At 40.7% G+C, this 26,544-nt stretch overlaps 1 protein-coding gene across 1 annotated transcript; it reads left to right on the plus strand.

Annotated features, from left to right (window-relative positions):
• Window positions 1–26,281, plus strand: LURAP1L (leucine rich adaptor protein 1 like). The gene is made up of 2 exons (XM_090037232.1): window positions 1–400; window positions 25,560–26,281. Exons 1-2 carry the CDS (start codon window positions 170–172, stop codon window positions 25,935–25,937), a joined length of 609 nt encoding a protein of 202 aa, XP_089893358.1. The 5' UTR covers window positions 1–169; the 3' UTR covers window positions 25,938–26,281.
• The last annotated feature ends 263 nt before the right edge of the window (window positions 26,282–26,544 follow it).

Below are 26,544 nucleotides of genomic sequence, written 5' to 3' on the forward strand. Positions count from 1 at the left end.
TGTCCCTGCTCCGGTCCACCTGCCGGGGCGGGTTTCCCGCCGCAGCGGCGGGGCCGGGCAGCCCCCGGGCGGCGGCGGTCACCTGGCCGCGGCAGGCGCTCGGCGGGGAGCGGCCGGGCATGCCGGAGCGGCCGCCTCCGCCCCCGCCGCGCCCCGGGCAGCCCGCGCCATGGCGGAGCCGGCCCTGCCGGAGCTGCGCGACGTGGAGCAGAAGCTGGGGCGCAAAGTGCCCGAGAGCCTGGCGCGCTCCCTGCGCGGGGAGGACCTGCCCGCCTGCGGCCGGGGCCGCGACCGCGACCGCCTCGGCCCGGCTGCGGCCGCGGGTCCCAGCGCCGCCAGGCTCAGCTCCAGCGCGCTGGAGAGGCTGGAGACCAAAGTTCACCTCCTCAAGCAGGAGATGGTAAGGCTGCGCGCTCCCCTCCCTCTCTCCCGCCCAAGGCTTCCTGCCGCCCCTCTGCCCCCTCCGCGGCGGCCGCATTCAGGATCCCAGGCCGGGCCAGCTCATGCAGCCTCTGCCCGACTGGACCGTGCCAGCCAAGGCGGTCTGCCCTGCTCCTCAGAGCTGCCAGGGCTGGAGACTCCCCACTCTCCAGGCAGCCGGCTCCAGTGCCTGACCCCCCCCGGCCTCCTCATCGCCCAGTCCTCTTTGCCCCTATTCCAGCACCTCTCTCTAATCACCCTTCAGGTGTTTGATGTGTTCATTGGCATCTGCTAACCCTAAACCAAGCCCAGCCCGGCTGCCTCCCTTGGACTTTGCTCCACCACCAGTCACTTGGCCTTCAGGTGCCTGCTCTGTCACCTAATACCTGTTAGCTTCCCCCGCCACCACCTCCTTTTCCTGGTGTCCCTGCCATATGAGGCGAGCAGTGTGACATGGAGAAGGGGGGCTTCTCTGAGCAGGGGCAGTGTTAATCAGGCTTGACAAGGGAGCTGGAGGGGAGGAGGCTGAGCCCCCCATAAGAGACAAGACCCTCCTGTAAGATTTAAAAACCATAACGGGGTGGGGGGTCTCTGGTTTTATTAGGGCATCATGATGGGCAGCCCGATTTTTTTGCAGACCCCCTTATCCTCTCGCAAAAGAGAAAGTGAAATTTGAACCCTGGTGTTAATGAGGCATGTGCCTCTGGGGTGCCCCTGCTTTATACTTTGACCTAGTAGGGACATATGTAGCACCCTGATTGGCCTCCAGAAACACTCTGGTATGGATGATGATTTGCTGAACTTCTCTCCCCAGCAGCTTTTCCTGGCTGGCAAAGATGCTATGGATCTTGAGGCCACCCTTCAGTTGGTTTCCCTCACCCACCCATACAAAGGCTGCCTGCAAACAACCTGCTCTTTAATCTGCCCAGGTCACAAGAGTAGAGCTAAATACATTCCCATTTCCTTTCTAGTAAAGAAACTACTGGCATCCTTGCTACTGGAGGTGGAGCCCTTCCCCACCCCTATATTGGTTTTATAATCGCAGGCTTGTGATCATGGCCCCTCAAGGCACCCAGGTTAAGGGTGTACATCATAACAGTTTCTATAATGCATGCACAACCTATAAGATAGCCCCTTAATGCTTAATCACAATTATATAGTATTACCAAGGTGCTACTGGAAAAAGTTGACAGGATAGTGCTTATCCACTGAAGAGATTTCCCACCTGTCCCTCCCCTCCTTCCCTCCTCATGTGGCTTTGAGGCCACACGTGTCATTTGCTGTCAGCTGGCAAATTGACAGATCATCCATGGTATTTAGGTAGCTTACATGCATCTTTTTGAACTACCCCTAAATGTCAGTAGTTAAATATTTTAGCACATTGGTCAGCCCCATTCTGTGTATTGCAAGTCTGTACTATCATTGCTTGATGTTAATGCCTATTTAATACCTGTTGTAAAGGACATCTTGAGGCCAAAATATTGCCCTGTCTTCACAGTGATCCAGTTGTATAAAGACTTTAACCTTCAGAGGTGCTCCAGAATATCTCTGTCTGTGCACTAGCACACAAATTTATGATTTGACAGAGTGGCTGTTTGACTATGGCCTACCATTGGCCCACGCTTTAGTTATTTGTTTTTCAAATTGTCCCAGGTATAGTATGACAGGTGTTATGTACCAGGTAAAGCAACTCTACCAAGAATTTAATTTCTAGAGTTTCTTTACCACAGATTTTACTTTAAAAATGTGAAATTTTCAAAAAGAAAATAGTGACTATTCTTTTTAACATTTTGTCAGACTGTGATGACAGTTATACCACTGTAAATGGGGAATAACTCCAAACTATATGCACAGTAAACTATATTGCATCAGAGGAGCCAATCTATATGGACAGAGGTATAAAGTACATAAATAACAAAATGTTGTAGTACCTCTTTGTACCACTTATAATGCAGTTTTTAAGTAAACTGTGTTGCATCTGTGTTGTGTGTGTTGACCTGAATAACCCTGTTGATTGAGGAAAAAAAACTGTTTGGTTAAAAAAATATCAATTCTGGACCTACTGAGAGAGTCTGACTACTTTAAGCATAGCTATTTTGATGTATGCAGAGCTATCACTCTTGCTTTGAATGTGGTTTACAAAGCACGTTCCAACCAAGTTTGTTTTTGCTTCATCTGTTATATGGATCCCTATGAAGCAATGTCAAATTGCTACATGAACTATTTGTTTTGTGTGTTTTTGATGAGGGAACAAAGGATGCAAACTAAAATTCAGTTGTGCTGCATCAGAGTTGTGGAATGCTCTGAAAGAACAAGATATAAAGTGAGTAGGTTATAGAGCACAGTGAAACTAATCTGGCTTTAATGAGATTAAGTAGGTGCATACACCCGTATTCCTATCCAGCAGTATAAGCAGGGTCAGATAAGAAAGAAAATTAGGACATGACCTTGCCATTCCTTCCACTTTAATTCCCATCTTACTCTCCTCATCCCCACCCCTTCTTTCCTTCATTCTCCTCATCTTTAAGAAAAAAAAACAGTAGCAACATCAGTTTGAATACAGAAGGAAGCAGCTTTATATATAGACTCACTGTATATGATGTAGTTATTCTACCAAGTTTCTGGATGCTCAAGCATGTTCTTCTGGTATGGCCATGCTTGAAGAGAGGGAAGAAAATGGTCACTTCCATAATGCACGTTTTTTGTTCACGCTCAATTTGCCACAATCAGGCTTTCCTTAAAAATGGTGCTGTTAACTGGGCACTATAGCACTTTACTCACAGCTACCAACTTTAGGTCTGTGCCTCTTTTCCTCAGTTTTTTCCAGAGTTGTCAACAGTCACTGTAAAACCATAATTAAATCCAAACTGTGTCTAGACTGGTCCTAAAATGTATGCTTTCCAACTTGGGGTAACCCAGCACCTTTTTTTCCACCTTTCCCTGCATCTTCGTCATGTCTTACAAATAGTTGGAGGATGGCTGCACTTTATCTGCAAAACCTATAACCTCTGTGCATTCCATTGTGTTATTGGCTGAAAGTTTTTTCTCTCAAAGCTGACAGGTTAGCAGCAGAGACAGGGATAACTCCTAGCATGAAGCAGCTTGTTTGGGTCCTGTATAAAATCTCCCACTGATGGGTGCTGTAACTTCACACAGAGCATATATTGAACACGTAAGACCCAGATTATTCCCTCATATGGTAATGCAAAAAGAAAACCTGGGCTCTAGGCTACTAAAACAAATGCTTCTGAAGTCTGTATTGACCAAAGTCTGTATTACCATCTCATGCTAGCTCAGTAGATTCTGGTAGTCTCAGTCCAGTTCCTAGTGGATAAATATTGTCCTTACAAAGTCACCATTCACTAATAAAGCCTTACTAGAAACATGGTGTAGTAAATCATAGACTAGATTCATTTCTAGGTTCTAACTGCTATTGTTTCTTTCTTCCAAAGCCATCACAATTCTCCCTCACAATAATCATGCCTAATCAAACAGAGACTATATTTTCTTAAAACACATGAGAGGAGAAAAAACAGGCAGAGAGATAAATGCAGAGCCTGCTAAAATCAACCCTGTATTACATTTTGGAAACAAAAATAGAAAATGAGAGAATGAGAAGTAGTTTGCCTGCACTGTGTCCACACTACTTGCAACATCTAACAGTGAAAAATGGTGACTATTTTTGTGGCACTGTTTCAGAGACAGGAATCTTCCAGAAAAGAGGAGACAAGGTAGTGGCATTGGAGCTTATATTGCACTTAATAACATTCTCAAATGCAGAGCTATCCAACTGGTGGCCCATGGGTCATAGCTGACCCCCAAGCAGTTAACCTGAGGCCCCTGGACGCCTGGTCCCAGCACTGCTCCTCCTTTGCTCTCCTGCTGCTGCTACTAGAGTTCACAGGCTCCCCCTCCCTCCTCCAGCTTCTGCTGTGTGCTCTTGCTCCTAGGGGCTGGGCAGAGTGGTGCAGCCTGTGGAGTCCATGCAGTCCATGATCAGGGGACTTGAAGGGACCTAGGGATCCTGTGCAGGGACCTCTGTGGTATGGTCAGGGAGGGGGAGAGGAGGCTCATGCAGTGCATTGGGGGCCCATGTGGCGCAGCAGAGAAGGGCTCGCATGTGCAGAGGGGAAGGGAGAGTGCTGAAGGGGTGGCTTGTACTATGTGGTATGGGGCTGAGAAGAGAAGGGCTCATGCAATGTTGGGCCTAAGGTGTCTGTGGCCATGCACCGAGTGGCTGGGGAATCTGTGGCCCCTACCACTCAAGTTGTATAGCCCTAGTTCTAGGTGGTTTCCTTGATTTATAAGTTTGTTCTGGCCAACCCTGGTATCCAGGATACAGTGCTTTTGGGGAGGAAGGGATAAAGAACAAGGGAGAATGTTATGGCTGAAAAATATATCTGAGCTGTAAGCAGTCCACACGATTAAGGAAAAGAGGGGACAAATTCCGAAGTGGTGTGTAATATAATATATATGTCCCATAGCCCACCCTATGCCTGTACTTACCTACTAAATGGTTTGCACACTACTGGTGTTGTAGACTTTCTGCAATTTAAGAAGCTCTGTTTAACACTTATTCTAAGTAACAAGGTTACTTGCAATCATGAAAAACCTAAATAAGATCTCAAAGTTGAGATGAAACAGAACTACTGGCATCCTGCAGCAGCTCAAGTCCAGCAGGAAAATATATTGTATGCATTTCAGTAAACCAGTCCTTTCCCTCTTCATGCTCCTGAATTTCTGTTTTCTTTCCTGTTCCTGTTCCTGTTCCTGTTCCTGTTCCTTCACATGCTGAGGAGCTGTATGGAGGTATAAGTTACAGAAGAATGAAGGCAGATTTAACTTTGTGTTAAACACTTTACTGCTTGTTTTATTAATCTCCTCTAGTTCTTTGAGGATGAAGAGTTTGTACTGCATACCCATATTCAAATAGTGTAGGAGAAATTTCCCAGGTTTACTCTCCTGAGTAGATAAACTTACTCAGAGCTGCATGTACTGCTTAGACCATGAAGTATGGAGACCTTGCAGTGCTGACACTGTGCAGCTGTGCAGCTGGTGTAGGCAGAGCTGTGCACATGTCTTGTCATGCTCTGCAGGCACCCTTAGTCTGCCTGGTGATAGATCACAGCATTACACAGGTTAGCCCTGACCAGCTGACCCAGACTGCCCACAGTCAGCCTAGATTTCCCTGCAGTACAGTGTTCCTTGCTGGAGCAGCAGAGTCCAGTGAGCAACACACTGTCTCTTGGTGGGGGGTGGGGGTTGGGTAGGAGGAAAGGGGAGGATGCTGGAGGACTGTGTTCTCTTTTGAGATAAAACTCAGCATGTACAGATGATTGCTGTCCCAAAAAACTCTCCTAGGAGAGTTTTTTTAAACATGGGTTTTTCCAGGTTATTTTTCTCCCAGAGTGGCTATTTTTACTCTGGGAAAAAAAGCCTCAACATTTGTATACTCATGGTTTCTCCTGGGAGAGCAACAACACTCACAGGAGAAACTGAATGCCTGTACAAAGTCAGAAGATTCTTTCAGTAAAGCGTGTGAGTTCAGGAATGGCTTTGTAGAGCCTCAAGTTTCTAACTAGGATTCTAGAACAGTCCACAGTTCTAGAAAAACAGTAAAGTGTTAAGAGAGTCAAGTGTTTTTTTCCTTTTAAGATAGTATAAGAGTGATGTAGCCATGACAGTCAGAAATTATGGAAAGCAAGGACTTGTCTTAAGAACTGTTTTTCTTTTAACTAATGTTTTCTCCAAAATACTATGAAAGATGGTGAATGAGTGCTTCTTAATTGTATATTTATATTTAAACTTATCTGACCATCTTACATTCTTTTGACCAGCAGTTCTCAAAATCACTACTTTAGCCAACCACATTGCTATGAAATATGAGAGGTAAAAATGCTTCTAGAAATTGGTATTTAAAGTATACTTAGTGATTCAACCTACCTCACAATTCCAGTCATACTGCCAAGGAAACTGGATATGGCATTTTCCCAGAGTATTATGTTAAAAACAATATACAAATCAATGCATATGCCTTTTTCTCTGTGATAATTACTGTCTCAGGGTGTGGAGAAAATGTTTTTGGCATCAGAACTGTTGTTTTAAAACCTCACAGCTGTCTGTCCTGTGGTTAGTAGAAGGAATGTTGTACTGTACAGAAAATGTGTCATCTCTCTTGGAAATCTGCAGCTTGTATTTGATTCCCAAAGGCATTAAACAAATCCCAAATGAAGCTTCAAAATAAACAGACTCCAGATTTACTGAGGAGGTTTGCCTTCAGTATAGCTGCATAATTTGGTCATATTGTATGTGGCTGTCATTGTTCGGCTAAAGCAAACTCTTCACAGCTGTCCTGAAAAACTCAAAAATAAAGTAAATGTGACTTATTTCGGAGTAAAGAAAAACTTTTTTCAACCCATAAAATTTGTTATGTTTTAGATTCTTGAGCTGTTATCTGGTTTCTAGGTTACAGTCCTGCAAATTCTCGATCATCATGGGCATACCTACCATATTAATCTCATAAGTAATTCCATCCTACGTACCCCCAGAAGGAGACAGAGGGATCTTCATGCATTCTGAGGAAAGAGGAAAAACAGGACATGAAAGGAAGTGAATATGGGATCCCATTAGTAGGAAGGCAGAGAAATCAAGTTACAAAAAAAGGTTAAAAAGTATGTTAACCTGTCAGAGTCTGATACATGTAAAATGTTTGTAGCACTGTTCTACCTTACTTTTTAAAAAGATTTTCACCTCTGCTTCTGCTTATATTCTTTTCAAGTAAACATTTTATTTAGATAATAATAGTGGTTCTATTATGTGGTGGACTATAGACGACTAGTATTCCAGAGACCCCATATGGTCTGCAGATTAAATATTTTGAGAACAAAACTTTAGGGGATTTCAGCATTGTTATCCCCAGGATGAAAACAAGGGATACCACAAGAGCAAACCATAATCTTCATGACTCTTAGTACCCTCTGATACCCACCCTCAGAAGCAAAAGTCATTTGTTAATGGCCTTTACCAATAGCAGATTATTTCCCTCCTCATGTCAACTTTGGATCCACCAATAAATATTCAGTGTCCTTGGTATATTTGGTTAATAGGCTGTATGTTAGAGACACCTTAGTCCACAGACTCTTCACCCTCCAGAGTTTTCACATTTTGATTTTGATGACATGATGAAATATACATGTTATATTCATGTTCATAACAGGTTATGCTTTAAACTTGTAGCCATAGTTGTTTGGAATAATATCTGTGTGAATTACATAAAGCTTGTTTGACTGTAATTCTACACACTGTCCTCAGTGAATTCTGGATGTATTTAGCACCTGGAGCTGGGCTGTCCCTTTGTATATCCTGCTGTACAGTAGAGAATTCTCAAACACAGAGTTATGAGAGAATGAGATTCAGTGCTTCAGAGTGTTTTTCTGACTAATATCAATGGAAAAACAGTACTTGCAATTTTAAAATATGAAAATCATGGTCTTTTCAACAAACCAGACAAAGTAGGATCCATTTGAGAAGCAGTTGGAAGAGGGAATAGTAAAATCAAGTATGTGGAAGGTGAGACTAGAAACAACTGCTGTGGATTTAGGGAAGGAGTGGGTCAGGGACTGAATCTGTCACTTGGTAGGATATTAGTTCTAGTGATGAAATTGGTTAAAGTTTAGTATTGGATCATAAGCATTGATGTAATTTGACTTCCCCAAGGCACAAGACATAAAGATTCCACACTTAACTGCTCATCAGTGTAAAATTGTTCAGTTTTGTTAATGTAGGAGTCCATGTACCTCACTGATGTTTCAACATTGTAGTTAATTTCATTAAGATGAATGGAGTTCATACTCTTGAAAGGCCAAGGGCTAAGATTCTGTGTATTTTATTCAGGCAAACTCTCACTAAGTTCAATAGGTATTTGAGAACTAGAGTACTGGATGATCCAGGAGCATTGGAAGTCACTTTAAAAAAAAATAAAGTGTCTAAAACTCCTTCTTGTTACCATTCTCATTCGAGTAAGTTTATTCGGGCTATTTCTTGCTCCAGGATGTATGATGGAAACGCCAGACTCCAAATTTAAAATAAGATTTCTTTGAAGACTTGCATCAAAAATATCATAATAATACTGGATCAAAGTCAGAACCAGTGCAATGTAAGGAACTCTAATGAAGTCAAAAAGATTTCTCTATGCTTACACCAGGACTGATTTGGCTGATTGGTAAGATTTTATTCTAGAAGCACTTAGACACATTATGTGATAGCAGGGCCTCATTTTGGTAGGAACTGTAGAACTACTAGAAGAGAGTTCCTACTTTGAAGAGCTAACAATCTACAGTGACAAGACAGACAGATGAGTAAGTGATTGGACCAGTGTCATACAGGCAATATTGAGCACAGCTGGGAATTGAACCGATATTTCCTGGATATTTACTTAAACTGAAAAACAAAACAAAAAACAACAACCTTAGTCACATGTATTGAAGCATTTTATATCACTTTGATGCTGACTGGTATCACTCCTTATCAAGCCTACTCTAATAATCATCTTCATTAGCATTTGTCTCTCAAAACTTTTATAACCATTTCTTTAGTGCTATACTCTTTATAACTTGAAAATCATATTTAATATTAAGTAGCATTTTTTACTTACAGAATCTCAAGCCTTCATAAAGGTATTAGGCAAAACTTGCAAGTGACTCATTCTCTCAACTTTGTTTACAGATGTGCAAATGAAGTCATAGTTAATTTAAATGCCTTGCCCAAGGTCATACAAAGTCAGCTGCTAAGCTGGGAGTGCTCTCAGGGGCTGTGCATCTGAGTGCTTATTTCTAGAGTGGACATGTTTTCCTTATTCAGAACCTTGAAAAGGTTTTTGGTAATGGAGTTTGAATTGCTACCAACCAATGTGTGATCTACTTACTACAATTCTTAAGTAATGGGTTCACAGTAGTGGGCAGTATTTTTCAATTATCTTCAGTTTTATTTAAAGTAACTTTCAGTTCTGTCAGCATTTATTTGTTTCCCTCTTTCACAATTCCCTCAATTACAGCTTTGCTATGCCCTCCCCCTCCCCCCATTAAGGTCAGTGGCTGTCTTCCCCTGGAACTGAATCTGGCACATAATCATATGTGCTCTTGTGTCCTGAGACTCTCATACTGTTAGTTTTGAAAGGTTATTCCATTGCATATCATCTATAACTTGTTTCAGAGGATACTTGACAGTGACAAAAATATTTAATATTCAGCCAGAACTTTATTATACATAGACTGAATGAAGAGTTGTGGGTGCCAGTGTTCTAACCCAGCAAATTATTAATACTGAAACCTAAAAACAAGCAGTTAAGTCACAAGTCCCCAGTTTTCACTGGCCCCTGGACGCCAATACCAAGCAAGTAATATCCTGTTGGTAGCATCCTATTTTGCTCTCCTTGTCAACCTCTGTTTTCACTTTTTATTTTTATGCGTTCACTATAACACTGGAAGTCTTGCAAGTGACAGTTTGCCTCAAGCCATGAGTTGGAAATGACAGGGTTAAGATTTCAGTGATCAATACTATTAGCTGTGTTAGGGATAAGCCCTTTTTCAAAATATCAAGCATTCTGTGGGTTAGCTAGAGCTTTGGACTCTGAGCATCATTCATACAAATGGGTAAATTATGTCTCCTTTGTGTGAAGTTACAAAAGTAGACTTCCTTCCAGAAATCCTTTAAGGAATCATTTGCAGAGATTTTTCTCAAATTGCTCCGAAGGGTTTTTTTCTCCTTCCTTATAGAAAGACCATTTCTGGTCCTGGAAGGTATTGAGTTCTATATGAGAAATGAGAAGCTCAGTACTCCTCCCTTGGCTTTGACATTGGTTCCTCCATCTGTACATTACTTCTTTCTTAGTTACATTCATGACGTCAAAGGACAAATAAAAGCTGAGCCACATAGCACCATCCTTAAACTGCCTTATCTTCCCCTGGCTGGCATTTCTTAAATCTTGTGGCTTGCCAAGTAAATGATATGCCACATCTGTTAATTAACAACTGGAAACACATATTAAGTAAGGGAAGTTATCTGAACATTACAATTATTGCTCTGTGAAATAAATGTACAATACTGCATAGTACAGTACCAGCAGGTATAGTTCCAGGTGAAACTGAAGCATTTATGTCTATAAAGTAATGCTAAATTACAATTTAAATACACAGGAGATTCACATACTATTAATGCTGCATTACATTTAATTTATATTTCTACTAACAGAGCAATTGATCACCAAGTGAATTCATAACCAAATTGCTTATGAAATTTGTTTGGATGGATCATTTTTAAACTCATAATTTATATAAAATAGGGTCAACCTCCCTCATGGGTAATAATAAAAACGTGCACATCTCAAATTGTGCTGTGAGTTAGGATTGAGGAACTAGAGACTTATTTACTAATATTAAAAATAGTTATAAAACTTCAAAAATGATTACATTTTGATTTTAAAATGGGGGAAAGCACAACTGATCACTATTTCAAGGTAAATCTAAATTGTTTTCGGTAGGTCAAATCCTGAGAACAAAGAAGCAGAATAGCCACTGATTTAAAAAAAATGTTTTGTTCAGGACAAAAAAAATCATCTGTTGTCTAAAAATTCATGTAATTTTGTACATATCACCCTAGTTTATGAACATAAGCATGGACAAATGTTGTTGTTAGCAAGAGTTGCTAGAAAAGGTGTGGAGGGAGAGGGTGAGGACAACACTTTTATAGGGGAAAAATGGTGTGTTTAATATATGTGGAAGAATGGCAAGAGAAAGCCTGAACCTTGTTTCTACATCCATTATATATATTTCTCTCTTGATTGATGTCGCTAATACAATATGCCATAAGATTAACCGAAATAATGCATGATATTCAGAACAAGATGCAGATAATGACAGAAGGATGCTGGACTGTGATTTCTTACAGTTCAGGCTTAAGAAGTGCCTTCACTGTCACAGTAATCACTGTACTAACAGGCTCTGTGCTGTTCTGCTGCAGAGAGCTATATTTGAAAGTGCAGAGTCCGAAGTCTAGATTCGCAACGATTCCCTGCACTGCAACCCAAAATGGCAAGGTGGGAATAGGACAGGTTAAGACCAGAAAGAAACCTAAAGAATCCTTTCAGAATTAGCCTTAGCTTTTAGCAGTGGCTGCATTGCACGTTGATGGTGCATACAAACATGACATTTAGATTGCCTTAATTAGGTTTGTGAGACAAGAACTAAGTCTGCCTATTCACATGCTCGAGGGTGGAGGGGGATGCACATTGGTGATGTATAGGGGGTGCATGTGGGTGTCCTTGCACCACTTGAGCTTGGCAGTGCACCCCTTGCCAAAAGCGCTGATGACGCTGCCAGCGGCGCCAGCAGGCGGTCGCCATTCTCCCCCCCCACTTGTCACCAACACTGCTGGCAGCATCTGCAGGTGGTCACCAAACACCAGTCAGCACTCACCATGCCCCCTCTCCCCCTGCCATCAACAGCACCATGGCCACCTGCAGGAGCTCCCTGCTCGGCCTGCTCCACCGATGACAGCACATTGGCTGCCTGCAAGTACTCCCCAGTCACCGCCAACACCACTGCCACCGCAGGTGGGTGGTTGCCATGACCCCCAGCCTCCAGGAGCATGCAGCATTCGTGGGGACTCATTTTAATTAAAGTGGTTCCCAGACAGCCACTCTAATTAAAATGGCTCATTGCTCATTCAACAAGATTTAGATAAAGCACCACCGCAGCCATTTCAAAATGTGCTCAGGATTAATACTTGTGATGGGTGAGGTGACACTGGAGCATTCTAATTAGAGTGCGGAATGGACTCTATTAATTGAGTCTGCTCCAACATGTTCTAATAAGAACACAAATTAGCATGTGTATAGCCAGCCTAAATTTAGATTGGCATGGGTTAAGCTGACCTAACATGGGTTAATCCAGCCTAGTGAATTCTTGGGCAGGTTCTCAAAACAGCTCCAGGGCAGGAAAAGCCCAGCCACTTCAAGTTCCAAAGCTGTTCCCCACCCCCCTGCTAACTAAGCTATTTTCACCTCCCTAACCAGAACAACCCCAGCTAGTCAGACTACCCCGCTCCAATCCTGCCAGCCCCCACTGGACATTCTTGCTTTTGGTTGTCTACACAAATGCTTGTGGATAGCAGAACCCTGTTGACATGGTTGAGGGCAAATTTCCTTACAGTCTTTTCAGAAACCCTAGTCTAGGACCTCCAAACAAGTTACTGACATAGGATCTCTAGGTCATACCAACACTTTCTTGCCCAAGGCCTTGTCTTTTTCTCTTGTTTCAATCTTTTCATTGGTTACTCCATGTATAAACCATATTGCTATTACATAGTTAAATAATTCATTATACACTTCTTGAATAAATTAGACAGCTTTCAATGTCAAAAGTTATGTCGAATTCTTAACATCTACTGGTATGACTTTGTTACAAATGAAGAGGCTTTTATTCTATTTACAGGCTTTTTCCAGAATCTTTCTTGGGCTGAGGGGTGCCTTAAGTCTTGATGGAGATCCATATTTTTCTGCCAGATTTGGCCTCTCCAAAGTTTCCCAAAAATATCCACTCTCTCTTCATTCCAAGAAAAAGCTACCTTTTATATTCTGCCTCCTTTCCCATTTTGCTTTGCAGCCTAGCCTAAGATTTTCATGTATGCCTCAGGTAATTGTATCTCCCATAATATTCCCACTTAAAGTATTACTAGGCCATGGGTAATCTCTACCTTGTTTAATAAAAAGCCAGGACTTGGAACAGTAGTGGTTTATAAGAGGACAGATTTGTAAGAGAAGACAATTTAACATCAGCTAAGACAGTTTATGGCAAGTGAGTTGTGATATACATACAGGAGTTAAACTTAAAATATGGAAAGGCTGGTATCCGGAGTATTTATTCATTGCACTAGAAATTTGTGATCCATACTTGTTTACTTCTGCCTCTAACACATGTCATTTTCCCAAGAACTGTCCTTAACTGAGAGAGGAAGCAAAGCTTTAAAAAAAATGTCAGTGTTTGGCAGAAATAATTGTGACAGCATTTCACATATGTAGAACTTGCCTGGATAACTCTATGTTCTATGACCTCCAAAATGTATTGCATCAATGTGCTCTGTCTAGAACTACACACACAAAGCACCCAGAGCTGCAGTTGTCACACAATGCAGTGGCCAACCTGGGGTAGCTGTGTTGACCAAAATGCAGCATCTTTCATCAGTGTATCAAATAAGTGCACTATCCTCCAGTTTGCTTTGGGGTGCAATTCAAAGTGAAGCTATTGACTTAAAGACTCATGTATGGTTTCTCTGCTGGTTGTTTGACAGCTGTCTTCAGCCTGTGCTCAGTTAAGGTCACCTTTACTGATTAAGCAAACTATGATTTCTGGGAGCTGCTAGCAGATCATTCTTCATGAGCAGCCTTCAGAGCAGAAACTTTTCTTCTCCATTGCATCTGTTAAAACCCAAACTTGCTAATGCTTATACCAGAGATCAGGGATAGGCAACCTTCTCCAGCTTCAGGCCAGAATGACCAACCCTGGGTCAGTGGCAGAAAGACAGGCAAGTGCTGGAAGCCAGCTACCACTGCTTGTCTTATGGTAGGGTGAGGAGAGCACACACAGCTGGTTCTTGTCTCCCTAGGTGAAATTGGGAAAGCCCGCGCAGCCACTTTTTCTGCCTGTATCAGCATAGAGACTATGCCCTTAGCTGGAGCCTGTGTTGAAGTCTCTGCTGGTTCCAGTCAGTGGACTATATAGGGCAAGACCCATTTGGTAACACACCAGTACTAGCCTGGAAAGGATAAGTAAAACTAGGTAGGAAAAGAACTCTTTTCCCATGAAAAAGAATGATGGAAATTAAAACTGGTCACTGGGTAATTTTAGGAATTTATTTTGTAAGTGTTTCCATTTCAAACTTTAAAACATGTTTTTCAATATAATATATTTTCTGAGGCAAACATGTCAAAAAATTCCAACCAGCTGCAGTATTTATGATGGATGTGGGCATTTTTCAAGAGATTATCTGGCTACTGCTTTTTGAGGTCCTTTCTCCATTTTTAATTAATCCTTCCTCAGACAAACTTTCAGTAACTTGGATGGTAGTTTTGGGGAGTAAAAATGAAGTAAATATTTGGGTTTTAGACTAAAAGTTGTGTGGGAACTCATCATCTCTGTGTATACATGTAAATGTATGTGTTGTATCTTTAATACAATGTATTTATTATAATAAAATTGGCCCTCAAACAGTAGATATGCATCCTGCTCTGATCCTTGGGGAAGTTCATCCCTGGACTGATATTTTGTATCTCATGTCTCTGCAACTTATTTTCAATTAAAATAAGTGAATATGAACAGAACTGAACTTCAACAATGTTCAGATTTGGATCTAGTGTGGAGATCCTACTTTTTTTACTTTGAAATAAGTATATGCACATAAAATTTTAAAAGTTCCCATAGTTTTAGAGCTAATTTTTCCAAATAGAATAATATGTTATTTTAAAGCTAACACCTAACATCAGCATTTTCAGCTTTAGTACATATTTATATGGCATGCTGAAAGTCATGATCTTTCATTTTTATCTTATGCTTTTCCCTTTTTAACATTAACATTAGGATTTAAGGTCAGTTAAGAAGTATTAGCTGAACTGGAATCATCACTTACCTACCTTAACTCAGAAGCAAACAGTTTTATTCCTTTACAGGCATAGAGCATTGCATTATTACACTCTCACTGTCTGCTAAGAGCCATTATTGAATAGGCTTCCATCAAGACAAGTGTGGATAATGCAAAGCCTTTAAATGGGCTGTATTTGAAATCTAGTGACGGTCACTAGGTATGTTACAGAACCATTTGACTGGGGGATGGGGAGGAGAAAAAGAGAGAAATATAGCTCTGTGTAGCTATCAAACCAGATGTCCAGAACATATTATAATGAATATATCACATACCATCTGCTCTAATGCTTTCTGACATCAGCAGCCGTTTCTTGCCACAATTTATTGACCTGAATGTTGCACTCATGTTATTAAGTCTGCCAATGTGTAGTTGGTCTAATAAAAGATCTCACCCAAAGAAATCCTTGCCACTCTCGAAATTCCTGGACCATCACAGCTACAACATCATTCTAACATTTACCAATGTATGTGGGTTCATATTATGGGTTTTCTGAACATTTATTTGACCCCCATGTGATATGAGATATATTTACAAATCGAAAGTTGTTTTTGGAAACAACTTTTCCAAATGTTTATTTGAAGTGGCTTAGAAAACTCTTGCTATAAAATGTCAGGATAACACCAAAGCTTTCCATTCCACTCATCTCCATACATCCCCATTTCCCAAGAACATGAAAGAAAAAAGAAACATTTGATTTTCCAATTACTTTATTTTACATGTAGTGACCCTTCTGGTGCCATATGCCTTATCATGCTGAATTCTCTAGTCTTTTAATATTTTAAAGTGATTAATGGGCACTGCATTTATGGTGATGTTTTTGTGGATCTAACCTTTTACACTGGATTTAGTCAGAATAGCTTACTTTTCATATTGTAGGAAGGCATGAAAAATAATCAAGATTACTTGACTTTTCTAGTGAATTCCATTGTTCACTGTTCAGCTCTTAAGAATATGTTCTGTATTGATATAGTATAATTATTGCAACAATTTTTCCCACTTCTTTCTTTCTCACAATAAAAGTGGACAAAGAAGTTTAGGGCATGAATGTTTCAATTATATCGTATGTCAAGTCAAGAAAGAAAAAACTTTCAGAAGATATTTTGTATTATATCTTTCTGCTGACTATAAATGTGTTCATTATAAGAGTAGCACAAATGCTGCTACATAGCAAAGAAAACAGCCATTTGTAGCAAAAAAATCCCTTTTAAATTCACATTTTATTTATTTAGGAGAGGGCTTGACAGCTTTTACATAACATTTATGAGCTTTTACATATTGAGCTATTTTCTGTAATTAACTTTACTACTTTTGGAAAAGGTGTGTGTGTGGTTTTTCTCTTGTCATAAGTGAAGTGGATACATTAATAAAGTTTTACATTTGTGTGTGTTTCCAAATATACTAAGCCAATTATGAACTCCTGGTATTTTCATCTGCTCTTCCAAAATATGAGTAGTTATGATAACATAAATTAATTACACTTACAAGGACTGTGCATAGCCACAGAAAAGTGTTTTTGTTGCTGTTGCTGTTTTTGCTCTTGAAATATTTTGTGAAATGAGGTCTAAAAACACTTAATTGAACAAGCTGCATAACCTCAGTAGTCTGACTTGCCATACACATTTCCTCATTAAAGATGATGAATATTTGGGTTTTTTGCCATTTTCAGGTGTGTCTCCCTGCCTTGCTCTTAGTTTGGCTTTAAGTGGACTTCTGATTAAAGCATTTCCTGTCTCTCTCTCCTAGTTAAAACCACTGGTTATAAACATTTCTTTACGTTGCTACCATGTGTCACAAAAGAGCCCTGAAGAAACATTTGTCATGAGCTTTCAAACATGGTTTCTTTTGAACTGCAGCATACTGAAAGGAGATCATGGCAAGGCTATGATTTCCCTTTAAACCAACAAGGTCAAGAGCTCAGACAGGAGCTTAAATGCTAGGGCTTAAAACTGATCATGATGCATGCTGTATAAAATCTGCTAAAATCATTTTGGGTAGTTTAGGGGCTAGAAAGAAAAGAGATTGAAAGACAAGAAATAGAAGGTGCTTAATAGTAATTCCACTCCCTCACCCAATATATTCTTGCATCTTTTTTTTTCACCATAAATAATTATTCCCAGATAAAAGGAAACAAGGGGAAAAGTAAAATGCAAGGATTATATGCTTCTGTGAATTTGCCAAAATATTCCAAATGTCACTATAAATGTTATATAAAAGGTTGGCTGAGAGTGGATAATGGAGAATTTCCAAGAGATTAGTAAAATATCTCTCCAAACCCCATTTCTCTCTTGATCTCCTAAAAATGCCATTCTCATAAAACATAAGCATCAAATAGTGAATCAAAGTATGTGATAAATCTAAAATACACTAAGAGATAAAGAAAAAAAATGCAGTTAGACATGCATCATAATACAGGTCAGACGCAAAGAAGAAACTTAGGGCAAAATGGTTTATCTAAATCACCACCAGTTTAAGTATAATGGAGGAGGAATGGGTTTCACAAGGGATCGGAGCCAGAAGACATTTATTCTGTTCAGCTATGGTTAGGAATTTCTGTGTGACCTTGGACAGGTATCTTGGACTTGGGGTATCATTTTCAAACTTCAAGCACATAAATGAAGAATCTTAATTTTTTAAAGGGATTGTGGTCCTGACAATTTGTTTCTTACTTTGGTGCCACAATATGAATTTCATCAGTGAAGTCAACTATAAAATCTGGATGCCATGAGGTCATGTAGAAGTCAGCTTGGAAATTTTAAACTGGTTGAGCTTTTGCTTTGTATTGTTTCTAAATGGGAAAGTCCACTGGAACCACCAGTCTCAAAATATTCTGTCAGAATAAGTAGGCACCTACCCTCTTTTACTACTCTATCTCTTCCAGAACTACCCATACTCTAACCTTCTGAGCAGATTTTGGATAGTTATAATGTTTTGCTAAAGTCCCCCTCACCCTAAAAATAATTGTGGGATATCTCTCCACTGGTTTCTGAGCTTTAGAACAGGTATTTTCCTTCTGTAAGACACTGACAGGATGCTTTTCCATACCCCACCAGTGTGTGTGTGTGTGTGTGTGTGTGTGTGTGTGTGTGTGTGTGTACAGGAAGCAGGACAAGGAATAAAGGTCTTATATTGCAACAAGGGGGATCTAGGTTGGATGCTAAGAACTCTTTCACTATGAGGGTAGTTAGGTATTGGAGTAGATTATCCAGACAACTTGTAAAATCATCATCCTTAGAATATGTTAAAAGCAGGTTAGACAAACATTTGGCTGAGATGGTTTAAATAGGGATGATAATGCCTATAGCAGGAGGTTGGATTAGATGACCTCTTTAGGCTCCTTCCATTCTGTCTTTTCTATGCTTCTGTGATACAGAAAATTCTTCCTCTATGGGATAATCTATTTGGAGTTGGATATAGTAATTGGAAAAAGGAAGACAGTCACAGGATTTTTTGTTTTATAAACTTAAACTTCCAACCCAGTTCTCTGACTGTTTACCATTAAAGAAGAACATAGAAAAATTCTTCCCTGAAAATTGCATCACTGTAGCTATGCAATCTAAATGCCAGGGCATAATGACCAGCTACAGCCAGTGTTTTCTTCTTCACCCCCTACCCTCCACCCTTGTCCTCCTCCAAAACATAAATCGAGTGTGTGCCAAGCAGTACTGATTCATCTGAACCTTCCCCATAGCTGGGCTGTGCACTGCTTGCTTTTAACTCAGACCAGCTGTAGAAGTTGTTCTAAACTATATTTTTACATGAATCTACTTTCTTTAGGTGACCTATGTGAAATGCATCTGTTGCAGAGTTTTAATAAATGCAGCTGTCAGGCAAGATCAGATTATATTTTATTTAGACACTTTAATTGATCATGTGGGGCTTTATTTTTTACTGCTGCAGTTACACTGATTAAAGCCACATAAAAGGGTACAAACTGATGTTATTATTTGTGAACTATAATAGATCTAAGTGGCAAGAATGCTATAAGTAGCCCTCTGTACTACCTAGAACCTGATATAATAAATCCTGTTAAGGAAAGTCCTCTGTGTGGACTATTTGCATTTGCTTTGGCTATGGGGAGGTTGGAAGTAAGTGGTGGCTGGTGGGAGGAGAATCCAAGGCAGCAAGAATGCAAAGAATTGCTAGTAACAAAGCTGTTCTGCACAAATGCTGAAGCTGTGGGTGTATTGATGGCAAGAACTGGTTTCCTGATAACTCATTCTAATTTATCGAGCCATACCCATTGAATCAGTAACTTTACTGATGTTAGCAGTGTTAGGCACTCAATTTAAGTAGCCTTTGGGGAAATTCCAGTTCCCTAAACTTGCTCAAATTCAGCAAGCTGCTGAAGTTTACAATTACAAATGGGGAACAGGATAATTTGCTGTTGTCACAATAACAGCCCAGTATTCCAGGCAGATTTACAGTGATTTATTGAGGACAGCAGAGGGGACTATACAGGCAGGTGGGCTGGGAAATGATGAATCTCTGATTTCAAAACATCACGTACAAAATAATGATGGGTGAAAAATATGATTAAAGTTGTACTTGGCAATACTACCTTGCATAGTCCCAGATTCATTAACTTAATCCCTGCAGTAGTACTATGAGGATAATTCAAAATTCATTTTAAGTTCATAGGGGGAAAAGTTCATAGGGGAGTTTAATGGTAATCAGGCATATGAATTAGTGAAGGTTTTGATATATCTTCTCTACTACCTAGCAAGCTAACAGAACAAGGATTTCTTGAGAGAGCAACTTTTTAGTAAATGCATCATGGGAGTGTAATTTTGGATATATTTAAGGATTTTAATTTTTTTAAGTATATATGGAAAGAATCATGCCAAAATGTAGCCTTGCTGCAAGAAGATGAAAGCACTCACTTACTCATTGTACAGATCCTTTTCCAAGCTATTGTCAATGAACAATGCTGATGTTATATTCTGGTATAGCAACTGTGGACTTGGAGACTAGTATAAAATGTCTGTTTTATGGTAGGACAGATTTTAATGAATTTTCATTTGTATGAAGCTGATGAGCAGATACAGTAGTGTATCTTACTTCCGAACTAACCATCACAAATATTTACATGTTAACCTATATGGAGGAAGTATTTAATATATGTACACTACAGCGAATGCTAAATGTATTTCTTGAATGTTACAAATGTATGCATAAGGCAGGTTAGATATGCACTTTGTAGATTGACTAAATCAGAGTTCTATAACATGAATTTTCATGAGCCCAGGCTCACTTCATCAGATGCTATATACATGTTAGCCAAGTATTTTTTTAAGTAGGCTAAATCCAACGTTGTTAGTATGTAATTTGTATACTTAGAAAATGTCAATAGATTAAGAAGATAGTTGATTACTTAAAAAAAACAAGGTTTCCTTCATTATCAGGTACTCTGGGTGCTTATATGCATATTATTAATACATTTTACAAGCAGGGCCCCTAATGTATCCATATAGTTACTATAAAATCAATAGGACTACTCAGGTGCATACTGTTAAACACACATTTATGTTTCCAGGCTGAGAGCCTATATGACACAGGTTGGCAACCTCCAGCATGCATGACAAAGCATAGCACACAAGGCCATTTGGCTTGGCATGCCGCAGCCAACCCGGTCTCTGGGCAGCTGCCACCAGCCACTAAGCCCAAGCTGCTTGTGGCAGGAGGCAGAGGAGCTGCAAGCCCTGCTGCAAGCAGCCCAGGCTCCATGGCGGGCAGCAGCTACCAAGAACCTGGGCCAGATGTGGCAGGCAGCTGGGAGGCTGCAACTGGTACACAGGGGTCCAGAGCCCCAGGTCAGCACCATGGCTTGTGGCGGCTGTACACATGACAGTGAAGCCTTGGCCCCTTCTTCTCTGTGATTCCCAAGGCATCTGTGCAACTGCTGCCACAATGAGTCAAGCTGGGGCTCTGGACCCCAGTGCAGCCACTGGCAGGCTTGTGGTTGCCTGCTGTAAGCAGCCCAGTCTCCACGGGGGTGGCAGGGGCCTGCCCAGAGGCTGCAACTGGCTGCATCAGAGCCCAGAGCTCCAGCCCAGCTCATTGGTGGCAGCGGCTGCATGCACACCTCAAACACCATGGCACGGAAGGGGCCAGGGCTTCACTGCCACAACAAGGTTTTGGCTTCTCATGGCTCCTCCACTAATGTCCCTGCTATTGTCAATGAACAATGCTGGTGTTATTCTGAGTCCAGGTTGTGGGGTTTTTTTGCTCTCCATCCAAAAACATTGCTGACCCCTTCATAAATATACAATTGTACACCTGCAGTATAAATACATGGTATATCCAAAAGGATTTATATTGCCATAACTTCACTCTCACTTAAATTGATGGGAATGGTACTATCAACTTCAACAAGAGTACAACTAATGCAATGTTAAGCACTTTTGAAAATTCCAACCATAGCTATATTTTAAATAATCTGTTTACTTATATGGCTGTCATTGCTATACAGTCTAAGAACAGCAGTTGTTTCTCATCTCCATTTTACAGAAAGAATGTGATGACCTAATTCAGACAGGAAGTCTGGAACAACTGAAATTGAACTCAAATTTTTAGTCCCAGTCCATGTCTTAACCACAAAGTCTCTCATAATACCCACACAAATAATATGAAGGGTGACAATTTTATATGGAAAATATGCTTTAGTAGAGTCTTCATGGTGTGGAAAAAAGTATAAGTAAGCTCTTTTCAGATAGGAAACACCTGTTTTTACACTTTTTAAAGGGAGTACATTTATATAGGAACTGTAAGGTACAGTGATCCTGCTTTGCACAGATGTATTGCAATCTTTCCCAGACACTGAAGCCAAAAGTCAAGAGACTGGAATTTGTGGAAACCTCCCGTGCACATCATCTTTACCCTGCGCTTTCTCAGGCCCAACCATAAGGACACAAGTTGTAGGAAAGCAGAGAATCACACAACTGATGTATTTTTGTTATGCATTATATGTTGTACTTAGGAGTGTTGTACAGCCAGCATACTCTCCTTTTACACAAAAATAAGTAACTGCAAAAGGTGAAAAGTGATAAAAACCTAAGCAGACTTGAGTACATATTTTGTTTATTGGCTTCCTTTAAATTGCTAATCTCCTTATACAACTTGAACCCTGACAAATTGCTATCATAATAAAAAGCCCAGGAAATGTTACTGATAAATAGTCCAATCTCTCTTCTTGTTCCACCACAAATACTATCCCCGTACGGCCAACTTCATGTTTCACTTTTAGAGGAAGCTGGGGAAGACAGCCACGTAATGTCAGGTGCCCATAGTTCAAAAGCCTGTAACACATGGAGTAAGTTTTGGTGGTCTTTCTGTAATTGAAGTTTGTCAGAGCAGACTTGATTAATCAAGATTTTTACAGAAACAATCAAAACATATTAGGCTTTAAGTTTCTTGTTCAAAGACACCACAACAGTTTTCTATTGTGTTGTATCATAGACAGTTCAACAGATTGTGCATAACTAGTCATTTTTCTGGGTCAATAAACTTCACACTAAAAATCAATTGAAATATCAGGGACCCAGTTATGTACTTTTTCAGTTACATTTTGGACATTATTTTGATATTATGTTCTGGTAATACTGATAGACCCCAATCAAGATTAGGGGGTATGTATCAAGGTATGTACTGTGCTTATATGTTGTAAAAGGCAAGTTCTGTCTCCAAAAAAAGCTTACAGTCTAAATAGTGAAGATAAAAGATGGGATGGGAAGCTAAAGGACTGAGAGGAGAAATGTGGTCCACAGTCTCTCAGTGGTAGAACCTAGACTAAAACTCAGGTCTTCTGACCCTTGGTCAAAGTGTCCTAAGTACTGAATGAAACAATCTGTTTTTAAGTGACCCGTTTCATGGTCCAAGCCTTGTGCACTTGCTGGGCTTTTCCTAGTCATCTTTGTTTGGCAAAGCCCCATTTTCATGCAGCCACCAGAATTTAAAGTTCAACATAGGCATATGCACTTGCCCTATAAGTCACTGGCCTTGTTTTACGTGTTTCTGTGCAAGTCTGGGAGAGTAACTAAAGTTACATATGTAATTCACGTCAGGCAGCCTGACAAGCCAGCTTTTTAACTCTGAAATATTTATACTGAACTTGTAACCTGAACCTGGCTGTACTTTGACTAATAAATGGAGGTTTGAAAACACAGCAAGCCTCCCCATGGTTCATGAACTGTTGAGGACTCAATGTTCTAAGTGACGACAGCACCAGGAAGTAATATTTCTGGATACAGAAGAGCAAAGTAGACTGCAAGTAGGCCTGTGCGAGTAGGCAGCTATTCGATCCGGCTCCGGATCTGGCTGCTTTGGATTCCCAGGATCCAAACCAGAGCTCCGGACCAGGTTTCCACTTCGATCCAGCCGAAGCAGCTCCAAAGCTTTGAAGCCACCTCGGAGATCTGGCCATAGGGTATAATGGGGGATCAATGAAATATCTATAACTTTGTTGTTTTATGTCTGATTTATATGGAACTTGCAGGGGTGGTAGCCTCTGCTGAGCGCATGACACCTGCCAAGTTTCAATAAGATTGATTCAGGGGTTCAGGGGGAACTTCACCACAAATTCCTGAAAGCAAAACTCATGTCATGTATATGTGTTATACCACAGTGGGGTGAAAACTGCAGGGGTGGTGGCCCCTGGTGAGGCCACAAAGCCTGCCAAGTTTCAAGTTGAAAGATGCAGGGGTTTGGGGGAAACTGCACCTCAAGCTGCAGACAAGCAAAACTCATGACATGGGTGACACTGTGTGTGTCAAGGCGGAGCAGGGTGAAAGCTGCAGGGATGGTGGCCCCTGCTGTGGCCATGAAGCCTGCCAGCTGTGGAGGAGATCGGTGCAGGGGGGTTCTGGGGCCCTGCACCCCTAGCTGCTGACAGGCAAAACTCATGACGTGGGTGCTTGTGCAACTGACTGTCTCTGTCTTGGGGCAGTTGATTGTCTGTATTGATTAGTCCTTAGTCTGTTATTTTGTAGGTGTTAACTGATGCTAATTAACCGGCTACATTTAGCCAGCTGCTGTGTATTGAGCTGGTCCCTGAGTGAATTATTATTGATTGGTACCTGGTAACACAGTAGCTTAGCAGCCAGGCCTGCAGTAGTGTCTCCCCCACCCACCTCAAGACAGACACAGTCAGCTGCACAAGCACCCATGGCATGAGTTTTGCCTGTCAGCGGCTAAAGGTGCAGGGTTCCACTGATCTCCTCAACAGCTGGCAGGCTTCGTGGCCGCAGCAGGGGCTACCATCCCTGTAGCTTTCACCCACCCAGTGTCACCCACGTCACAAGTTTTGCTTGTCCGCAGCTTGAGGTGCAATTTTCCCCAAACCCCTGCACCTATCTCCTTGAAACTTGGCAGGCTTTCTGGCCTGAGCAGGGGCCACCACCTCTGCAGTTTTCAGCCCGCTGCACCTTAACATGCACAGGGTCATCTGTGTCACGAGTTTTACTTGTCAGCAGCTTGAGGTGCAGTTCCCCCCAAGCCCCTTCATCTATCACCTTGAAACTTGGCAGGCTTTGTGGCCTCACCAGGGGCTACCACCCCCCTGTGGTGTAATGCATACACATAACAAGAGTTTTGCTTTCAAGAATTTGGGCGCAGTTTCCCCCGAACCCTTCCACCAATATTCTTGAAACTTGGCAGGCTTCATGCTCTCGGCAAAGGATACAACCCCTGCAAATTTCATCCAAATAAGACAAAAAACAACAAAGTTATATATATTTCATTGTTTCCCCATTATATCCTATGGCCGGATCTCCAAAGCGGCTCTGAAGCTTTCCTGAAGCACTTCAGAAGCTCCAAACTGTTTTGGAAAGCCTAACAAAGCCAGTGCTTCAATTCAGACACGTTGCTTCGGGTGCTGAAGCATCCAAAGCTTCTCCAGATCCGAAGCTCTGTCCAAAGCCTCGCACAGTCCTAACTGCAAGGATTGTTACATATGCTTAGTGAAAGGTTGGGTGTGTGTCCCATTTCTTTCATACATGAAACAAAAAAACATACCCCAAGGATACTGTTCTTCTAAACGGTAGCTTTGCTTCCAATATTCACAGTATTAAATCCTGTGGTGGACTAATTTAAAAATAACAATAAAAATGTAGTTTTAATTATATATTAAAGAACCTAAATTAACAGCCATGGAGATCATGGGAACTGGATATGGTCATATGCTATTGTATAACTAGAAATTACAGAATGAAAAGGTACAGATTGTAAGTAAATATGATGTTGCATCAGTATGGAAAGGTATCTCTTAAAATTTTAGTATTTCATGCTGCTTTATTTATAATTATAACCAGGTTTCATGAATGGAAGCTACACTTATAATTATTTTCTACCCCTCTATTAGATCCCAACCTGTCATTCTAAACTGATACCAAGCCCTGTGTGTTTTAAAAAAAATTGTTCAAGTTAATTTTCATTGTTGTTCTGCCATGTAGGTTAATCTCCGAGATACTGATGTCAAGCTCATGCGCCAGCTGCTCATCATCAATGAAAGTATTGAATCAATCAAATGGATGATTGAAGAGAAGGGAACCATCGTAAGCAGAGGCAGTAGTTTGAGTGGCAGTCTATGCAGCTTGCTAGAGAGTCAGGAGACTTCCCTGCGAGGCAGTTATAATAGTTTACAAGACTGTAGCGATGGACTGGATGGAATATCAGTGGGAAGTTATCTGGACACTTTGGTGGATGATGTCCCCGGTCGTCACACCCCTTCAGACATGGACCAGTTCAGTGATCCTGCTATTCTGGAGGACTCACAAGCTCTGCATAAGCATCCCAAAATTGATTCTGATGAGTACTACTGCTTTGGTTAATAAAAGGAGTTCCCAAACAATGGGAGTGCACTTGTCCCTCTCTTATGCTGCTATTTTATTTTGTGCGCAAAAGGAAGAAAAGAAAAAAATCCCTTTTTTAATGAAAAATTTATTTTGAGAACTTTCTTGTTGCTCCTAACATTTCTTCTTCTGGGTGGTTGGTTTGCTTTTTCCTTTTTTGTATCTTAAGTTATTGCTGTGATTTTGTTTCTTTTGTTTTATAATGCCACATTTACACATTTTTTAAAAAGGTGAGGGAACAGCTTTATCTTCAAAATAAGACATCAGGGATTGAAAAGACTAATTTTGAATTTGTTTGACAATAAAATACTTTCTGATACCTATATTTTGAAGTTAATATTCTTGATTATCAGATTGTAAATCAACTCAAAGTTTGTATACGCCCAGGTTTTTCTGTCTTTGGTCTGGATCTTGCAAACAAATATATCTTCAAGAGATTTATTTTACTTCTGAATAAACACTTTTGACTGAAATAGTACTTCTCACATGCATACATAATGCACATAAGCAAATGCATAAAATTGCAGATTTAGGGCTTTAGTTTACAGTAGACATATACTAATAAGTGTACAGGAATGGGAAATGT

This window comes from Crocodylus siamensis, chromosome 3, assembly GCF_052110815.1.
Source record: "Crocodylus siamensis isolate JL-2025a chromosome 3, ASM5211081v1, whole genome shotgun sequence".
NCBI classification, from domain to species: domain Eukaryota; kingdom Metazoa; phylum Chordata; order Crocodylia; family Crocodylidae; genus Crocodylus; species Crocodylus siamensis.

Bases quoted from the DNA above. Each gene is read 5' to 3' on its own strand.
- LURAP1L (XM_090037232.1), top strand. From the start codon at position 170: ATGGCGGAGCCGGCCCTGCCGGAGCTGCGCGACGTGGAGCAGAAGCTG. The intron at 401-25,559 runs GTAAGGCTGCGC...TCTGCCATGTAG, and splicing joins ACCTCCTCAAGCAGGAGATG to GTTAATCTCCGAGATACTGA.